Raw genomic sequence first — 18,984 nt, forward strand, 5'->3', positions numbered from 1 at the left:
CGGACCGAACTTCAGTCAGGAGAACAACTGAGATAATCCATCCACAATACGAGGTTAGTCATTAATATACTGCAACAACATGGGAATAGAGCAGCTGCCAGAGAATTCAACATTAATGAATCACTGGTACAGAAGTGGAGGAAGCAAGAAGAATGAGTTTAATAAAGTTTGATTTATCTGACTGCTTTGTTTCGCTTAATGTGCCTTATAATCCCGTGCACCTTATTGTCCGAAAAATGCGTACTGCACACTGCAGTTTAATGTTGCAAAGCACCTCTTTTTAACTTCAGTGGATATTATACATGGTTATGCTCAGGATATGTCAGCCCATTTCTACTTGAAATGCCTTTTGGTTAAACTTTCAGCAAGGAATTTGCATTTGCACTGTTACATTTTTATAAAGCTTTAATGTACATAAAAACCAGCTTCTTGTTTAAGTGAAAATAAATGGAAGGTTGTCTTTTTGCGCTAGTAATGTTGTGGAGTTGTATTTTGTCTCGCATCAATTATATCGTCGGTTATATCGTTATCGCAAATTTTCAAATATATATCGTGATAAATATTTTTGGCCATATCGCCCTGCTCTACTACTATCATATTGAACACGCCCATTTCACTTAATTCAGTTACGCAGACTCGGTTGCATTCATATCATGAGTGTTGGGTTGGTTGGTTTCTCTGACTCTACTACACCGACTGATAATTTTCAAGGCACCCAAAGCGCTTTACAATTCCAATTTGCTTTGTAATAATATGATTTGTACCAAAATACTGATTGATCTGGTTACTCCTGTTGGACTGTCATTATTTTGAACACAACTGTACCTTAAGCTGCAGACATGCAGTTGCGTCATTTGACCTGAAGAGAGCACTGTCGATCTGTTATTGAAAAGGCATCTATGCAGTATGTCACTGTCAGTAACTCTATAAACAGTTTAACCACAGAGGTTCAGCCTTAGTGTTACAACATCTATTCATTATAGCAGGAGGACTGATGGTGAAGCTCTTCTGTGTGATAATATTTCATGAGGAAAGAAGCTCAAGTTTCTGTGAGGCTTATACTGAAATCATATTTAACCCCAACAGAAAAGATAAAATAACACATTTGCTAAGTTATGTGACAAAACCTAAAGTTAAACATGACTGAAACAAAAATAGGTCATTTGTTGTTTTTGAGATATAAGAAATAACACACAAAATTTAAAGTCAGCATGTTTTCAGATATACAGAAACGAGTCACTATAATTCTGATAATGTAAGTAAATTGTAAGAACAATTGAAAGGTGCCTTTTGTTTATTTGAATTGCTTTATATACTTACAGGTCATTTCATTTGCATTAAATATTAATCATATTTAATTTATTAAGCTGACTGTCTTAACACAGACCTATTCTGCTCATTTCAAAGTAACCTTTTTCTCTTGCACCTCGTGCAGCCTTTCAGTTCCAACCTCTAAAGTATGTTGTTTCAGAGCCTCTTCCTTAAGGGCACTTTTTTGTTAAATACTGCGCTATATAGTGAATCTCAACAGAATGTCCTAAACATCTTTGTATTCTGTTTAGGAGATATCAGATTAAATTTAAGTAGGACTGGGCTGTACTTCTGTGTAATCCCAGTTTATTTATTTATTTAGTTTAACCACAAGTTGTTAAGTAAGTGAAGTTTTTTTTATTTAGAGTGTTGTGCAATAAAATAAAGTCTAGTAATAATCATAATTAAGTGTAACGTTAAATTTAAACACATTAATTAGCTGTTAAAAAAACATAACTAATTCATTAATTAATTAAAACAAAAGAAGCATATAACCAGCTGTGAAAAAGATGATTTGTCTAAGCTGGTAAACGTGGCATTGCAAGTTATCTAGACGAGTTATCTAGTAAGCAAGTGTTTAACTGATTCTTTAATGTATTTCAGGAGGAAGTGCAGGGGCCTTAGTGTTACTGGAAAGGTCATTGTTAGGGTCACTAATCTGGGATAAGCCGGTGGGGTTTAAGACATATACAGCTGAATGTCATAAGCATAGAAATGATAAGAAATGTCAGAATGATGTCCGATGATGGCAGCTGAAAGAAGAATGCAGGAAAAAAAATTGAGCCTTGAGGAACACCACAGGTTGGAGAAGCAGGGTTACAGGATAATTTGCCAACAGTCTAACACAGAGTCAGAGACACCAGCCAAAGTATTATTTTAAGATTATTAAGTAAAATTTTGTGATCAAAGGTAGTACTCAGGACTAGCATAGTGAGCACAGAACAATGCCCTGCATCAAAGTCATTCAGATCATTATAGACCCATTAAAGAGCACTCTCAGAGGAGTGTGCTCCTAATAACAGGGTTGATGAGGGTCAGAAATCTTTTATTTACTTAACAAGGATCTGAATAGACTTTTTACAACTTTGTCACAAGATGGTGCAGTGAGTCAGCATAACCTTTATTTAACCAGGCATGTGATGAAGAGCAGATTATTATGTAACGGTGTTGGGGGGGGGGGGGGGGGGGGGAGTTTAACAACAGCACACTTCTAAAAAAAATTACAACATGACAACGAAATTTAAGAGACGACCATATTAGGAAGAAATCTGCTCTTTATGACATCATACAGAGCCAAGGCTAGAAAAACAACTGCCTGAAACTGAGCATTTAGAGCTGTTGGGTCATATGTATTACTTGCACATTTTTAAAACTTCAGTTAATGTTTGATGTTTAATATGAGGATCCAGTACTGGAACAGGAGATCTATATTACAGAAAGTTAGGTAACACAAATTTATTTTGACATAGTGGAACAAACCTATAATGAGAGTTTTTAAATACATGTACTTCACACCTGTGGAACTAAAAACAGCGATCACTATCAGAAGATTACCTCATCTGAGTACTTCCTGTGGACTTTTATTATGACAAGGACACAGAGGAAGACTTCTCTTGCCCTTAAAAAAAGAACAAAGTCTCAGCTGTTGGGTGGCTCCACCTCTCCTCCTCCCTTTTCCTCCACCTCCTGTAGTAGCTATAAAAGTGTGCGTGTCACACACTGATGAGACTTCCCTCACAGAGATCTCATTATAGGTGCACTGTGAGAACCTGCAGATTTGAACTACTTCTTCTCCTTGGAGAACAATTAAAACAGCACAATGGTGAGTATCAATCCAGACATTATTTACTGTTATTAGTACAGAACTGCTTCTATTCAGCCGTAATTACCCCAAAATGCAACATATTAGACTTGAAATTTCTTCATAATTTAAGGTTTCCTCTTGTATCTTCACACTTTCTTCTCAAACCCAAGCTTCAGTCTACTATTTCTACTCTACTGGCCCCAGGCTGCTTCTCAAAACACATTTCTGTTTTTGGCGCTGATGCAGGAAATACCTCCTACCTCAGCCACGGAAAACAAATGTATGTTTAAAACATAGAGTCAGTCAGTGGAAACAAGCTACCGGGTAGCTGGCTTCAGCTCCGGCTCAGGGGAAGGTTAACTTTTTCCATATGAGGCCTGGAGGACTGTGTGTCTGTCAGGAGGGGTGTGCTTGTTTGCCCGGCTGGTTGGGAATGCTGATGTGGCTTCCAGCAGGCCGCTTGTGTATTTTGCATTTATTTTTGTTCAGCAGCGTGCTCACAAGCTGCAAAAACTCCAACCTCCGGGGTCTTTGGAGTGCACAACGTTTTGAGCAAAGTTGCTCGAAATGTTAAAGATAAGGGAAATCAGCAGAAACTGTGCATAAACTTCAGGACTCTGACCTCCCCCCCCTGACTTTTACTCCGTTTGCAGCAGTTAGTGGTGTAACATTTGCAGGTCATTTGGAAAATGCAGGCAGACAGAAGTGATTGAACGCAAGAAAACGGTTTCTTGTGACACTTCCTACTGAGGAGGGGGAAGTGCAGAGAGCTCAGAGACTCAATTCCACCTTAAAGAGTGAGCTTTAAGTGAATACTTGGCATCGTCTGGTCTGGACGGCTTCTGATTTGTCCACCCGGTTCCTTCTTTCACCAAAATACACACAAACAACAACAATCCACTTCACTTTCATCCGAGGAAACCAGGAAACTCCAAAATCTTTAATGACTCATAGCCACTTCTGCATTTTTGTTTGAGCGCGCACTCTTGCAGCACAAAGCTCTCTACTGTGTTAGCTTACCAGCATGGAGACCCGGACGTCAAACATGACGTGGTTTCAGTCAGGGGACGAGATACAGGAAGCACAGTTTCACTCTAGACACCCCCCTCAGCCCCCATGTTTTCCTGGAAGTGGGTATTTCAAGGCTGCGAGGCATATTGCAACACCAGCAAGCAAACAGGCCGTCACGCCCACCTTCCTCACATTCAGCCAACAGATGTCACAACAGCTCTTGCTGAATTAGCTTCATATATGTTTGCAGTGTAATGTAATGTTTGCAGAGAGGCTGGAAGCGTCAGATTGTTTGCAGATTAGCGGAGTAAAAGTGTAGCCGCCGCTCTCTGAGGGTCGTCTGAATGACACTGAATGACACTCAAAATAGCTGTCTACCATCGCCATACTTAGCAGCTCTGTCATGGTGACCCTATCCTCCCCTCCTCCGCCTCTGATCACGAGCCTTTTACAAAGGAGGGGGACGGTGGTGGGTGAAGGGATCATAATTCACAAGAAGCCCAAAGCTGAGCTGATAAATAGTTTTAAATCATGCTTATTGAGTGTCTGAGCTTGGTTTGTGGTGACTAATCCTAACTTTTGGTTTCTTGCATTCAGAAAATTCCTGAAATATCTCTCCACTGAAATCCCTTTATCTCCTCAAATGTAAAACATGCCTCGAGACTGATTATCAGCTTAATCGTATCTTATATAACGAACATGCCTGGCAGCATTGTTAGGGTTTCTTTAAATGTGTTTGTAGGCTTAGCCATAGGCTTAAACAGGCATGTTTGGCTTTAAGAATTCGAGATCCGCTTTCCCACTGAGACACCTTGTAAACATGAAGCTGTTTCTTATCCATCAATACATCAGGGTGTGAATACCTGAAGTCTTGTCTTAGCAGGTATGAGCAACACATGACGCATGTGCTCTCGTTTTTTCGTGGACAGATGGTCATCTGTTGACAGGGAAACTGCTGGGACAATGCAAACAGTGTGGAACAAAATCATCTGCAGAGATAAATATGACTCGGGTTAATAATTCATGAACGAGGCTAATTTCATATCCATGTTGCTTTTTGACAGCCTAAACTGGTTGGCTGATGTTGCATCCTACTTTCCCTCAGGCTGCTTCTGCACGATGAGACCAAACACGTTTTCACTCTCACCCACATCTTTTATAAGCAGCAAAAAAAAATACTTGAGCAGGGAGTGGAAGCACTTTGGACCTTACACACACTCTGACAAGACTGTGTTAATCACCACTGCTTGTTAGTCTAAGGCAGCGGTCCCCAACCCCCGGGCCACAGACTGGTACCGGTCCGTGAGTCATTTGGTACCGGGCTGCGAGAGTTGAGACTCGGGTGTGAAATGTATGGTTTTCAGGGTTTTTATCAGTTTTTAGCTTTATTTTGTTATCATTTTTTTCATTAACTCGGTTTTCCTGGGTCTTTTCACGTGTGTTATAAATAAATCTTCTTTTTTTCGGTACCGGTACTAGTTTTATTTTGTTGTATTTATCCGCGACACCTTAAAGGCCGGTCCGTGAAAATATTGTCGGGCACAAACCGCTCTGTGGGGTTGGGGACCACTGGTCTAAGGCAGTGATGCCTGAGAACTATAAGATTGCAGATCCAGGCAATTTGAACACATGGAAATCGGGTTGTAGAGCAAATCGACTCCACCCAGCTCAACTGTCTTATAAAGCAGGTCATGACAGGCTTAAAGGCAGAAATGTTGGCAGTAAGGTATCCAGTTAAAACAATTTAGCCTTAAAAAATATATATTTTTATATATCTTGTTAGTGATCATCATCAATGCCTTCAAACTCAATTTAAATTTACAGCAGCCCACATGGACAAGCCAAAAAGTTTTATGGTCAGACGAGATTGAGCTGTTTGACCACAGTGACAAGAAGTATGTTTGGAGGAGTAAAGGTGAGGCTTTCAAACCTAAAAACACTGTGCCAGCTGTAGCCAGATGCTACCACCAGCATGGTGGTGGTAGCATCATGCTCTGGGGCTGTTTTGCTGCCAGTGGTACTGGTACACTGCAAGTGGATGGAATAATGAAAGAGGAGGAACTTCCAAATACTTCAACTTCACCTCAAATTAAGAACGTGTTGAATTAACAGCTAGATCAGAGGTGTCGAACTCCAGGCCTCGAAGCCTGGTGTCGTGCAGGTTTTAGATAACACCCTGGGTCAAAACACTTGAATCAAATGATCATTCATTCATTCAGGCTTATGGAGAACTTCAGGACATGTTGAGGAGGTAATTTAGCCATTTGAATCAGCTGTGTTTGATCAAGGACACATCTAAAACCTGCAGGACTCGAGGCCTGTAGTTTGACACCTGTGAGCTAGATGGTTGAAACTTGAGCACAGTTGGGTGTTCCAACTCTGCCAGAAGCTTGTTGATGACGACCAAAAGTGTCTGGTTGAGGTTCAATTTGTTAAGGGAAATTTGACCAAATATTAGTCGGAGTGTTCGTTTCTTATTTGAGTCTGTATTTATACTGTTGACCCTGTGTGGATTAGAGAAATCCCAAAATACGTTCAAACTTGTGACCCCTTTTCTTCTCTCTCTTTTAAAAAAACATCGTGATTAAAGACGTATGCTGTACAATCATTCCACCATGTAAAAAGGGGAGTTTAAATAAAATCATTAAAAGTCCCAAATTACCATGAAATTTATGCCAGTGATTAGTGGATGTAAACTTTTGACAACAGCTGTATATTAGAGCAAAAATAAAAAGAATATTAATGACTAAAATGTCTTTTTTGTTTTCTTCCTCTACAGCGTGAGTGTATCTCCATCCATGTTGGCCAGGCCGGTGTCCAGATGGGCAACACCTGCTGGGAGCTGTACTGCCTGGAGCACGGCATCCAGCCAGATGGCCACATGCCCAGCGACAAGCCCACCGGAGGCTATGACGACTCCTTCACCACCTTCTTCAGTGAGACCGGCAATGGGAAATACGTCCCCAGAGCCATCTTTGTGGACCTGGAGCCCACTGTTATCGGTGAGGGTTTTACTCTGAGCGGGTTTTTAAGACCTAAGGGTTTAGGGCGTCGAAAGGTTGGTGGGAGCTGTTATTTTATTTGTCATTTAGAGTTTAAGGTGATTAACTTTTTCAATCAGTTTTTTAAAAAGCTAAAAGACTCCTTTCATGCTTTTTGTCTGAGTTTTTGCTACGGTCTGCAGACACAGGCAAACTGTGAAGTATCACAAAGCTGTCATACAGTGGTTTGTCATCGCACTCTTTTATAAATAGACTAGATTGCAGACACAATGAACTAAGATAAGCCTCACCCTGAAATGTTACATACTTTCAATGCTCAGCATTTGGCCACAGAGGGACCCGGTTAATGTCCAGCTGGTGAACATAGTGGAGCATTTAGTAGTCGAAGAGCCCGATGTTTTTCCTCAGGAGCTAAAAAGAGGGAATCTCAACTTCTGTTTATCAAGAGGACGTGAGCTCGGCTCTAAGTGGAGCTGATTCTTATGTAGTGGGCAAATATTTGTTTCTGCTGCCCCCAAGTGGCCAAAAAACTCATAACGTGTGTGTAAACTGAGCTATAAAAATGTCCAAAGCTATGAAGTTAAAACTAGTTAATCATTTTCTGTTATCGGTAGCAGGTGGTTCCAAGATAATGTTGATGCTGTAACAGTCACTTTTATGAATTTATCTCCTGGCCGAAGTTCATTTCAAATCATTCAAGTAGGCTGGGTTTCTCTGTAGCCCAGCCCACTTGAGTTTAAATCAGCCAGTCAGATCCACTCTTCTTCTTTCACTCAATATTTTCATTATGCCTTTGCAACTACAGATGGAATTAATACAGACTTAGAGCTGCATCAAGAGTGTTAATATTTATTGCATGTTGGCTCCTTTTTATTGTTTACTTACACCCACAAAAGCAAAAAAGAGCCTTTGTAAAGTTTCTGTTCTTCCAAACGCCATTAACAGAAACTACAAACTGGACCCAAATGACCTTCAGGGGGACTCCTAATGTTTTGGCATCCATTTTAATAGTGCGGTTCGATTTTTAAGAGCAAATTTTCTCACTCAGCATGAACAGTCAAAGCATTGCTCGCTCTCTCTTGCTCTCCTTCAGATGAGGTCCGTACAGGAACGTACCGCCAGCTCTTCCACCCTGAGCAGCTGATCTCCGGGAAGGAGGATGCTGCAAACAACTACGCCCGCGGCCACTACACTGTGGGAAAGGAGCACATCGACTCTGTTCTGGACAGGATCCGCAAACTGGTGAGAGAAGAGCAGAAACCTGGAGAGATTTTGAGTGTGGGGCTGCTGAAATAAATGGGCTTTGAATGTTGTTTTTGATTCTTAAATTTTAATATGTGCCTTTTTCGGTCAGTCTGACCAGTGCACCGGCCTGCAGGGTTTCCTCGTCTTTCACAGCTTTGGAGGTGGTACCGGCTCTGGCTTCACCTCTTTGCTAATGGAGCGTCTCTCTGTAGACTTTGGCAAGAAATCCAAGTTGGAGTTTGCCATCTACCCAGCTCCTAAAGTGTCCACGGCAGTGGTGGAGCCCTACAATGCCATCCTGACCACCCACACCACCCTGGAGCACTCCGACTGTGCCTTCATGGTTGATAATGAGGCCATCTACGACATCTGCCGAAGGAACCTGGACATCGAGCGCCCATCTTACACCAACTTGAATCGCCTCATCAGCCAGATCGTCTCCTCCATCACCGCCTCCCTTCGCTTCGATGGAGCCTTGAATGTGGACCTGACAGAGTTCCAGACCAACCTGGTGCCCTACCCTCGCATCCACTTCCCTCTGGCCACCTATGCCCCTGTTATCTCAACAGAGAAGGCCTATCACGAGCAGCTCACCGTGGCTGAGATCACCAACTCTTGCTTCGAGCCGGCCAATCAGATGGTGAAATGTGACCCTCGCCATGGAAAGTACATGGCCTGCTGCCTCCTGTACCGTGGTGACGTGGTGCCCAAAGATGTCAATGTCGCTATCGGCAATATCAAGACGAAGCGATCCATCCAGTTTGTGGACTGGTGTCCTACAGGCTTCAAGGTGGGCATCAACTACCAGCCCCCCACCGTGGTTCCTGGAGGAGACCTGGCCAAGGTGCAGAGAGCAGTGTGCATGCTGAGCAACACCACTGCCATCGCAGAGGCCTGGGCTCGACTCGACCACAAGTTCGATCTGATGTACGCCAAGAGGGCCTTCGTCCACTGGTATGTGGGAGAGGGAATGGAGGAGGGAGAGTTCTCAGAGGCCAGAGAGGACATGGCTGCCCTGGAGAAGGATTACGAGGAGGTCGGCGTCGACTCGTTCGAAGAAGATGAAGAGGGGGAGGAGTATTAAAAACAGGAAGTGTTTATTTAAAAAAAGAGCTTTTTTCATGTCATTGTTATCAGTCTCATGCAGAAGCAGTTTAATGACTGTAGACCACTAATAAAGACTGCAGAGCAGCAGTTTGTCTGAGCTCAATCCCACGGTGTTTGGTTTTATTGAAGAACGACTCTCCACTGAGAGAGACTGTGTCTGTATCTTCTTTTTCTAATAAAACTCTTCGCACCTATCAAGCTTGTCCTCATCAACACTTTATTAAAACTCTATGATGCAGATCTATAATGAAGGTTTAGAAGCCAGGCACTAAAAAAAAAGGAAAAGGAAGTTATAAAACCATAATGTGTGCCTAATAGTATATGTTCATATGCAGATTCATTATTACAGTACTGGTTTAATAGACCAATAAAAAGCCCTTCTTAGGAAATGTTGAAGCTTTCTGGTCCAACGAAAATGGCTTTTAAACAGGCTGTCCAATAATCTGCATCCTATTACACATTTTTAGATCGAATGACACCTGAAGATGGTATTTATTTTATAGAATAATATGTCATTCTTCAAAAAAAGAAAAAGATCAAGTTCAAAGTATAAGTGACGCAAAGATAAAAAGAGAGTTTGATAAGTGGTGTAGGAAAGAGCAAACAATGGAAAGGTTAAAAAAAATCCCATTCAGATCCATAAATTTTAAACATTTTCTATTCTACCAATAGAAACGAATATTTTGTTATTTTTCTGTAACTACATAACTAACCATAAGATAACAACACTAAAATCTTCCCTAAACCGTTCAATGGCTGTATTTGGCTTCTGGGTTATAATGTGGGTGGTCCACCACTAGATGTCAGTGTGGGGTGACTTTACGCAGAACAGACTTTTGCGCCGTACTTTATTTTTAAATGTATGCATTTAATCAGGATGGATTAATCAAAAGCAACATTTTATATTAGTGAGCTACTATTACCTCAAAGTTACCATTTAACATTTAAAGCAAACTGAAACATGTCTGTTTGTTTTCACAGGTCTAAATTTGCTCATGTGGTTTACACTGTACAGACATGTGACCTTTGCGGTCACCCCTCTGCAGATTTTGTACTCTAAAACTGTCAAAGCAAGGCTCAATTCCTCATTTCTTGCAGTACAAAGTGTTTTTTCTTTTGGTCTTTATAAATTTTCTGCTGAACCACCAGAGACGAACTTAACTTACATCTTCTGAAGTTTCCGCCGCAGCTTCTCCTCCCTTCCCTGGATGAGGCGCTCTGTAATTGCTTTGATGTAATTAAGGCTCAATTTGAGCGGAGTGTAGGCACAGCGCGGACGGGGGATTTATAAAGGTCACAGAGGGCTGAGAGAGAAAGATAAATGTTCTTTTCTCCTGGATTTCATAAGTCTGCTGCCACAGTCCACCAACTTTTACTGTTACTCGCTTTTTCTCGACGTGGCCGTGAGGCCCTAAATCACATCTGTCAGGGTTTCAGGGTGCCACACAAACACACCTGCTCAATATGGCAAAAAAAGGAAATTACAAGGTGCTGATATCGATAAATAATCACAGCAGGGTCGGGACAGGCTGCAGCCTGGTCGTGCACAGATGGATAAAGTATTGACGTTTGCTGCTGCAAGTGTCAAATGAGGACAGATTATAGCAAGTTTAAACAGAAGAGAGAACTGCAAGATGATATTTGATAGGTTAGATTTCAGCAGCTCAAAAAATACTTAAATAAGGACAATCAGGACACTGAAATCAACCTTCTTCGATATTGGAGACAGCAGATAGAAGCGGCAGAACAGAGTTCTCCTTTAGAGATAGGGTAAAAAGTTCAGTCATTCAGACTCAGGGTACTGCCACTGCTCCTCCAAATTGAAAAGGAGCATCTGGGCATCTGACTCGATTGCCTCCTAGATTATGTGTTCCCTACAGGACAGAAACCCAGGGGCAGAACCGGGGCTCATTTATGTCTCTTAGCTTGCCTGGCAACTCCTCGATGTTCCTCCAGGTGAGTTGGAGTACGTGGCTGGAGAAAGCGAAGCCTGGTCCATCTCTGCTTAGGCTGCAGCCGCCTTGATTTGGACCCAGATAAGAAGCAGAATATGGATGATGAACTGGTGGTGCAGTGGTAGCTCTGTTACTTTACAGCAAGGTCTCTTTTACTCAGTGACAGATCACCATTTCGGCAGCATTATCAAATATATCAATACAATTGTTTCTTGTTACCAAGATTCCTAAATCACAACAGTGTATAAGAGCAGGGGGTTCCACTCTTTCTAATCTGTTCAACCTTGTTTTGCCAGCATTAAGTTGCCATTTCAAGTTGGATCACTGCATGATGGACTTTTTTTCCTCCCCAGGTTATCTTTGTTCACCAACTATGAACCTCTCTTACTGGGCAAGGACCAACAGATTGTAGCAGCAGTCACACTGTGAGATGGTCCTCGTGACACTGTCTACATTTAAATTTGTCCACAAACTGTGTCCAGAGTCCATTGCAGCAGCCAACTCTGTGATGTCAAACATCTAAAGACAATGCTGTCCATCCTTCAAGTCTGAGAATCAGCTGTCCTGTGTGCACCCAGCTTAAGAAAATGACTGGATTTCAGGAGGCAGCAGCTGGACAAACAGCTGTTGGAAATAGGTTTAGTGCCACATCAACAGGGCAATGCCAGCAAGGTCATGTAAATATAAAATGTGCCAAATTTACCTTGCTGTGCAACAAATATATCCAGAGAAAGTAGCACACATGTAAAGCCCAGTCTCATTAGTGCAAACTAACCACATTTTGCATAACTTATACTCTATATGTGAAGTTCACAGTTGCTTTGTGTCATTTTTATAAGAAAAAAAAGAAAGAAAATAATTTAAACTTTGGAAAATTTAAAGGCAACTATGTTGTTGCTAATTTATTATGTTCACAAAGCATTTTCACCCCTCCTCAGCTCATGTCTGAATTTTTATAAGAGGTGCACTTCTCTAGGTTGTAAAGCCAAATGAGGCACCATTTTCAGTCATAGCAGTGACCGATGGGTGGAGGCTTCACATCGAGTTCCTGACTAATCTTCAGGCTCTGCTACTGAGCCGAGACCTGAAGTGGTCTATAGGGAAATGCTGCTGATTTGTGCACAACAGCCACTAATCATTTCTACCTAGAAAATGCTGACTGTACACTACTTTGGCTGCAAATGAAGGGAGGAAATTATTCAGGTACAAAGGCCCAAGAAGTTAACAAAGGAAAACTTGATTTAACCACACACTGGTGGAAAACTGATGCCTGTGGACAGCAAGTCTGCTGTTTTTACCCGTGTCTACATTTAAAATATCAACTCATGCTGAAAGTTAAGACAGCTGTTGTAACTTTAATGCCAAACAGACACTTTACACAGAAAATATGAGAACCTACTTGTAGCTTGAGGAATGTGGGTTAGAGGATGGGGGACAGGAGACGATGAGGCTGGGAAACACTGCGGACATGTTCATGAATGACTCTGAAATGACAGCAGGAATTATGTGTATGATGCTACTGAAGACGCCGAGTGTCCCCTGATGCATCTGAAAACAATCTCTGCTCTGGAGGAGAGAGCTATGAACACTATTCTTAACTCAATAATAATATATTTATAGACCTTAGTAAGACATTGGTCTTACTTTAGATACGGTAGTTAGAACAATAAAAGCTTAGTAAAGGAATACCACAAAATGTAAGGTAACGCAGTTAAACACAAATATAAAAATAACCATCTTCTAAGACTTATAACTTGTGTTAGCCAATGAGCACGTACTTCCTATTTCCTTCTGAACCAGAACAGATAATTTAAATAATTTACTGAGTATCATGTTGTATTCAGTAAGACGTTAAACTTGCGAGACTTTAGTTTCACACGTGTAAAGGTCATCTACCAATTGGAAAGTTGGTGGTATGTTCCCAGGATGCTTCAGTCTGCATTTCAAAGTATCTTTAAGCAAGATTTTTTTTTTTTTTTAGTACCGGAGCTGTTTATTGTTTATTCAAATGTGAAAAATCTTAAAACAGTGAGCGTTTTCCAGAAAAATTAAATGGCACAAATTCGTCCTGCGAAATTACACGATCGTTATGAGAATAGGTGAGTCAGAGATAGAAAGGACTGAGATTGTGAATTAGACATGTTGTAAAACGTGTTTTGAGTCTTTGAGTAGAAGATCACAATATAAGAACCAGGCCATTTACCAAATTCTCAAATTAGAACTGGGTTTATTGTTGATAGAAGCTGCACAGGACAGGAAGTCAGACACAGGAATACCATATAGAATCCAGTCAATTTTCAAAATAAAAGACCCCTGAGCTCCGCTTTTGGAATGCCCCCAAGGTGCTTTGAAGCTCTCACAGAAACACACCAGTGAGGCAGAGGGCGGTTTTCATTTAAGTTGTAGTCACACAGGCTTAGAGACCAGTCTGTGGTCATCTGGCAACCACCATCTGGTTGCTAGGCCAAAATTTTCATTCGCCATCCGGTTGGCTAGGGGTTGCTAGCCTAAAACTGGTAACAAAGAGGATATATGATACTGCACCGAAAAACCTTCTTGTGACTGCCTTGGTTGCTAGCAGGTTGCTTGCCAAAGGTTAACACTCTCCATTTCTAGTCTGTGTTGCACTTTTTCAAGTTTCACTAAAGCTCAGAGTGAATGTCAAGTGCAAACTGCATCTCTCTGCAGCTGATATCCTGCCTCTTGCAAATATACTGTACATCTTTCCCTAGCGACTGAAGGTTGTTAAGCAGCCTCTACGCCTTGTGGCGGAGATCTTAGGCTTTTATCCAGCCAGGCACCCCTGCTGGACATTAGCGAGAATTCAGGCTTAACCACTTTTTGTGTTCATCTTGATGCATGCTCAATCATCCGGGTAAGTAAATCTCCAAAAGTTGATTCTGTTTATCTGGACATAGCATTTTGTGGGAGAAACGTTTCGTCACTCATCCAAGTGACTTCTTCAGTCTCAGATGACTGCAGGTTTCTTATAAACAGTACATTGTACTGTACAGTTCTCCCACAAAACGCTACGTCCAGATGAACAGAATCAACTTTTGGACACTTTTTGTGTTGATTTAACTTGTTGCCTTGCATCTTTCGTATACAGTCCATGCTTATGAGCCTAACTGAGATCCGAGGTGTTCCTGTGTTTAACAAAGAAACTCTCACAGCTCAAACATGACTTCTTCATCATTCTTTAATATTAAAACAGCAAAAAAATTTACAATAAGCTTCTCATCACTCATCCCACATCCACATTGCCCCCCTCCCTCCCACCCTCCCCAGAACAAAATCCATCCCCTCACAGACTCCATGTTACAAAGCACAGATACATATGGCTTTGAGTATGTTGCATCAGCAGCTGCTCGCTCCGCGATGCAAAGCGCTCATCTCTGAATGAATTATGAGAGTGGCCGTATCCTGGGCTACCAAAACAGTTGTCATGGCAACTACCTGCAAGCCAAGCACTGGGGGGATTTTTCACCCCCGACGCACGCCAGCTCCTGCAACTGTTTTTATCCTCGCGTGGAGATGAACCTCGCCGAGGATGCTCGTCTCTGTGATTGATGGCACTTGTGAGCGGCCGAGCGGTAATTGTGGGAATCGCTCTCAGAGCCGTAATCACAGTGAGGAGCGCTCTCGGGTGTCGTATTGGCATAACATTTATTATGCTTTTATTGCAGTGTTTTCTGGATAACACTACAACCACGATGTATTTACGAAAGAGAAGACTTGAAGCAGCTGGAAATGCATAAACTGAAGTTGGAGAACAACAGAACCAAATACAGTGAAAACTTCTGGCACTTAATCAGCCAAAGGTGATTCTATACCAAGTTTTGGACCACATACTTAAATATACAAAAACAGAACAGCCTGCAGCTATCTAAAAAAAAAAGAAATTACAGCATAAAATATACATTATAAGCCAAATGTCACAATTTAACCTGCAACAGAGCTGCTCAAATACCCATGAGAAAAATTAAACCAAAGTAGGCTGTCCTGAAATGTAGTCCAGGCCAAACTATGAGTAGCTATTAAGCTCCTCCACACCTGCACAACACCAAAAAAACTGGTGTGAAATGGTAAATATCTACTCTTAGATGTAATAAATAAATAAATAACTCTGTTTCAGTAAGGACAAGGAAACATAGCGTGCTTAAAAAAAGATCTTGTAACTGTCGTACATCTGTTTAGCACTATTGCTGTCTATAAGCTTGATGAGTCAAACTTTGTAAGCTGCCCCCACATAAATAATCCACAGGATAGCATCACAAACACCCGGGGAAATGAGACGTAGAAAAAGAAGGTAACAACATGACCTGAAAACGCCCTTGAAGTCGGTTTTTTAAACATGGCTTTATCTATAAAACTGATGTTTTTCTACTTTTTTATCCTCCCAGCTCTGGAAGATTCTTGACCTCTGGGTCAGGTTGGTATCGTTGGTATCATTATGCTTTAATATTTTGAGAAAGACACAACAGTTGATGCAAGGTGTGAGCCAAGAGTCCCGTCTTTACAAACCATACCAGAAGTAAGTCTGTGCTTCAGTGTGTGACCACTTTCCTAATGGATAAGGTGTCAGACTTCGGATCAGGAAATTGAGGGTTCGAGTCCCTTCATCTCTTAAAAATGAGTTTCATATCCACCAACACTGCTAATAAAAAGTGTAATGATTCCATGACACCAAAGCACAAACTGTGATGATTGTCTCCAAACACTTGCAGGCTGCCTTTTGACCGACTGCAATCGCTCTCAGATTGATTGCCAACAAGTTGCAGTAACTCCTGGTACAACGCTGAGATGCTTTGCAATGAGAGGCTTGACTCAACTGGTTGTATTGTTTAAAAATAAAAAAAAACCCTATGTTACTATCTGTGGAGGAATTTCTGTTTCAAATCTGTGATGTTGTAACTGGTGTGAGTTTCTGTGCATGTAGTTGGCAAAAGATCTTTGATTTTATCTGATTTATCAGCCTTTACGGCTGTATTCTCACAAACTCAAACTGTCAACATGACCCCAATTAATCACAGACTGAAAGCAGATCGACTCCATCACACTGCCATTTAATTCAGGTTTATTTATATAGCGCCAAATGACAACAATAGTTGCCTCAAGGCGCCTTAACCCTCTCAAGGCAGGCGCTGCAGATTAGCAACAAGTAAAAGCTAACAACCTGATTACCGCACATACATATTTTATGAGTTTTTTTTACTCAGAAGTACCACTGCAGGTATTCTTTTGTGCATTAGCAACAAAAACTTAATTTGAGCCTGAGAGGGTTAAACCGTAAGATAAACACCTTACAGTTTCATCACTGCCTCGACGCACCGAAGTCGAAGCAATAATTTAAAAGGCAACAAGATTGGACGTCCACTTGTTGCTGTTGTTTTCCCTGGTGTGACTGTAGCATTAGCTGTATTTTAACACATCTGCCTCACTGGGACACTGCCTCAAACAGCTCCTCCTCTACTAATGATCAGGAATAAACTGGAAAAAGGAGTTGGTTTTTGTGCTGGTTGGTGATATTTGAATACATGGACCGTTTTAAGTTGTTTTGACGGAGGAACATCTCAATCACACCTTGAACAACAGGTTTCTGAATCAGCCGTTAAACTCTAGGCAACAAGGATTCACAGATTTTAAACTAATCTAAACCTTAAAGGTTAAAAAAATGCAATTTCTCAATTATATTTGAACTCCGATTAACAACTCCAACAAGATCTCACAGTTTTCTCACAGTTTGAAGCTTGAACAGTTCTAAATGCTTCTTTCACAGGCTTGTTTGTGCCACCAGGACAAAAAAGGAAATCTAGGGACAGTCACTGACAACCTCTGACAGCAGGTGAAAACTTATTTCTACTGAGGTGACACAGACTATTCTGATATGTCAATAAGAAGCTTTTCCTGTCTGTCAAACATTGTGCTACAGGTATAAAACACACACACACACACGCTCAGAAACAGTAGCGAGCCCGTTCCCTCTCACTCGTCATCCCGTTGGTTGAGTAACAATGACGCATCAAGGAGACATCCTCTGAAATATCCAATTAGGGAGTGAGTCAGCTGAATCTGGCTGCGTCTTGATAGGAAGTGGCCTTCATCTGGGAAGATCTGGCCCAGAAAGAGGAGAGAATTTATCTGATCTGAACAACCTCTGGAAAAATTCTTGTAGTGAGCTTTAAGTTTTATTCTTCACTTTCTTCACTCAAGGTTCACTTTACTCGAATGTGCTCAAGGTTTTGACCACAATAGAAATGTCTGTCCTTGAGTCTCCTTGCTTTATAGTGACTGGACTGCAGATATCCAACAAATAAATCCTCTGAGTGCTCAAAATTTAACAGCTTAAAGTGTTGCTGCTTTGTTGATGAACAGGAGCAAAGCGCTGAATTTAGACGAGACAAAGAGAGCATCAATCCAATCGTGCTAGTATCCGATACCAATACCAGCTTTAGTATCAATACTGTCAACATCTGGATCAATCTGCCCACTCCTATCTCGTAGCTCACTTTGAAACAAGATATGTGAGAAGCTTTTATCTGTTTATCTGTCTGTGGAAGAACTAGGAGCAAATCTGTGGATCAGAGAAAATCAGGTTCCTCTACTTTCTGGGGAGATACTTAGATTTGAGTCTGGGCTTTTAGAGTGATTGCTGGCTATCACCAGATGAAACTGGTTACAAAGAAGTTGCTGCACCAAAACCTCCTTGTGATTGCTTTGGTTGCTGGGAAATTACTGCAGTCGTCTGTAGTTTTTTTTTGTATGAAAGACACCAAGTTGTCAGCAAACACTCCTCAACTATTCACTGACTGTCAAACTGAAGAGTGTAACGCAAACTGGAAATAGAGAATGTCCAAGTAAAAGTTTGTTTTACCACATCACCAAACTATGTTACAGAAAGTGCAGCGTTTACTCTTCGGTTTGACAACTGCTCAGCGAATAGCTGGCAAGAATTTGCTAATGTGAAAAACTACAGACGACAGGTCGCAATTTTCCAGCAATCAAAGCAAAGGTGGATTTTTACTGACACTGTAAGACTGTGGAAGAGATTATTTACAGTATTTGCAGCTATACTTAGGTAAATATGATTGAATTGCTCTCTTGTTAACAGATGATATGCATCACTGTTTAAGAAATATGCTACCTTTGCTAGCTTATATGCTATCTTACCTTAGCTTAATTCAAACACTGGAAACAGAAGCAAATGTCAGTCAAATGGCAGCAATACCCACCTAGCAGCATCTCTAAAGTTTACTCATTAGTTATGTTTTTAATTATATATATTTTTTACTATAAGCATAAAAGCAACATGTTTACAGGTTTGTTCTTTAGCATATTTTCCAAAACTTAACCGTTTTCAAGTATTGTCACAAAACACATTTTTTTCAGTGAAGTTTGGCACAGAGAGGTTTTTAAAACATGTTTAAGTGAAAAATGGACCAGCTGTGACCATGCTAAGCTGTGATAAGGTAATCAGCAAAACTAAAGCTATTTATTGAATGATGGCTCTTCATAAGTACCTTTAAAGTGGGGTAAAGTGAGTTTTTAA

General features: G+C 41.1%; 2 protein-coding genes across 3 annotated transcripts in view; one reads left to right on the top strand and one right to left on the bottom strand.

The window, feature by feature from the left end:
* The first annotated feature begins 3,017 nt into the window (after positions 1-3,017).
* Positions 3,018-9,583, top strand: LOC113015968 (tubulin alpha-1C chain-like). The gene is made up of 4 exons (XM_026158362.1): positions 3,018-3,133; positions 6,906-7,128; positions 8,222-8,370; positions 8,483-9,583. The coding sequence occupies exons 1-4, from the start codon at positions 3,131-3,133 to the stop codon at positions 9,455-9,457; spliced, it is 1,350 nt and encodes a 449-aa protein (XP_026014147.1). The 5' UTR covers positions 3,018-3,130; the 3' UTR covers positions 9,458-9,583.
* A 7,088-nt stretch (positions 9,584-16,671) lies between these two features.
* Positions 16,672-18,984, bottom strand: part of LOC113016881 (inactive dipeptidyl peptidase 10-like) — a 128,004-nt gene continuing 125,691 nt past the window's right edge. For both annotated transcript variants that reach the window (XM_026160045.1, XM_026160046.1), the window contains exon 27: positions 16,672-17,549. In XM_026160045.1, the coding sequence (XP_026015830.1) occupies positions 17,421-17,549 (129 nt within the window). In that variant the 3' untranslated portion in view covers positions 16,672-17,420. The remainder of the gene's footprint in view (positions 17,550-18,984) is intronic.

The sequence above is a fragment of the Astatotilapia calliptera genome, chromosome 23, assembly GCF_900246225.1.
Source record: "Astatotilapia calliptera chromosome 23, fAstCal1.2, whole genome shotgun sequence".
Classification (NCBI taxonomy): domain Eukaryota; kingdom Metazoa; phylum Chordata; class Actinopteri; order Cichliformes; family Cichlidae; genus Astatotilapia; species Astatotilapia calliptera.

Excerpts from the sequence above, each read along its gene's own strand:
- LOC113015968 (XM_026158362.1), top strand. Across the intron at positions 7,129-8,221 it reads CCTGGAGCCCACTGTTATCG|ATGAGGTCCGTACAGGAACG; the intron begins GTGAGGGTTTTA and ends GCTCTCCTTCAG. Across the intron at positions 8,371-8,482 it reads TGGACAGGATCCGCAAACTG|TCTGACCAGTGCACCGGCCT; the intron begins GTGAGAGAAGAG and ends TTTTTCGGTCAG.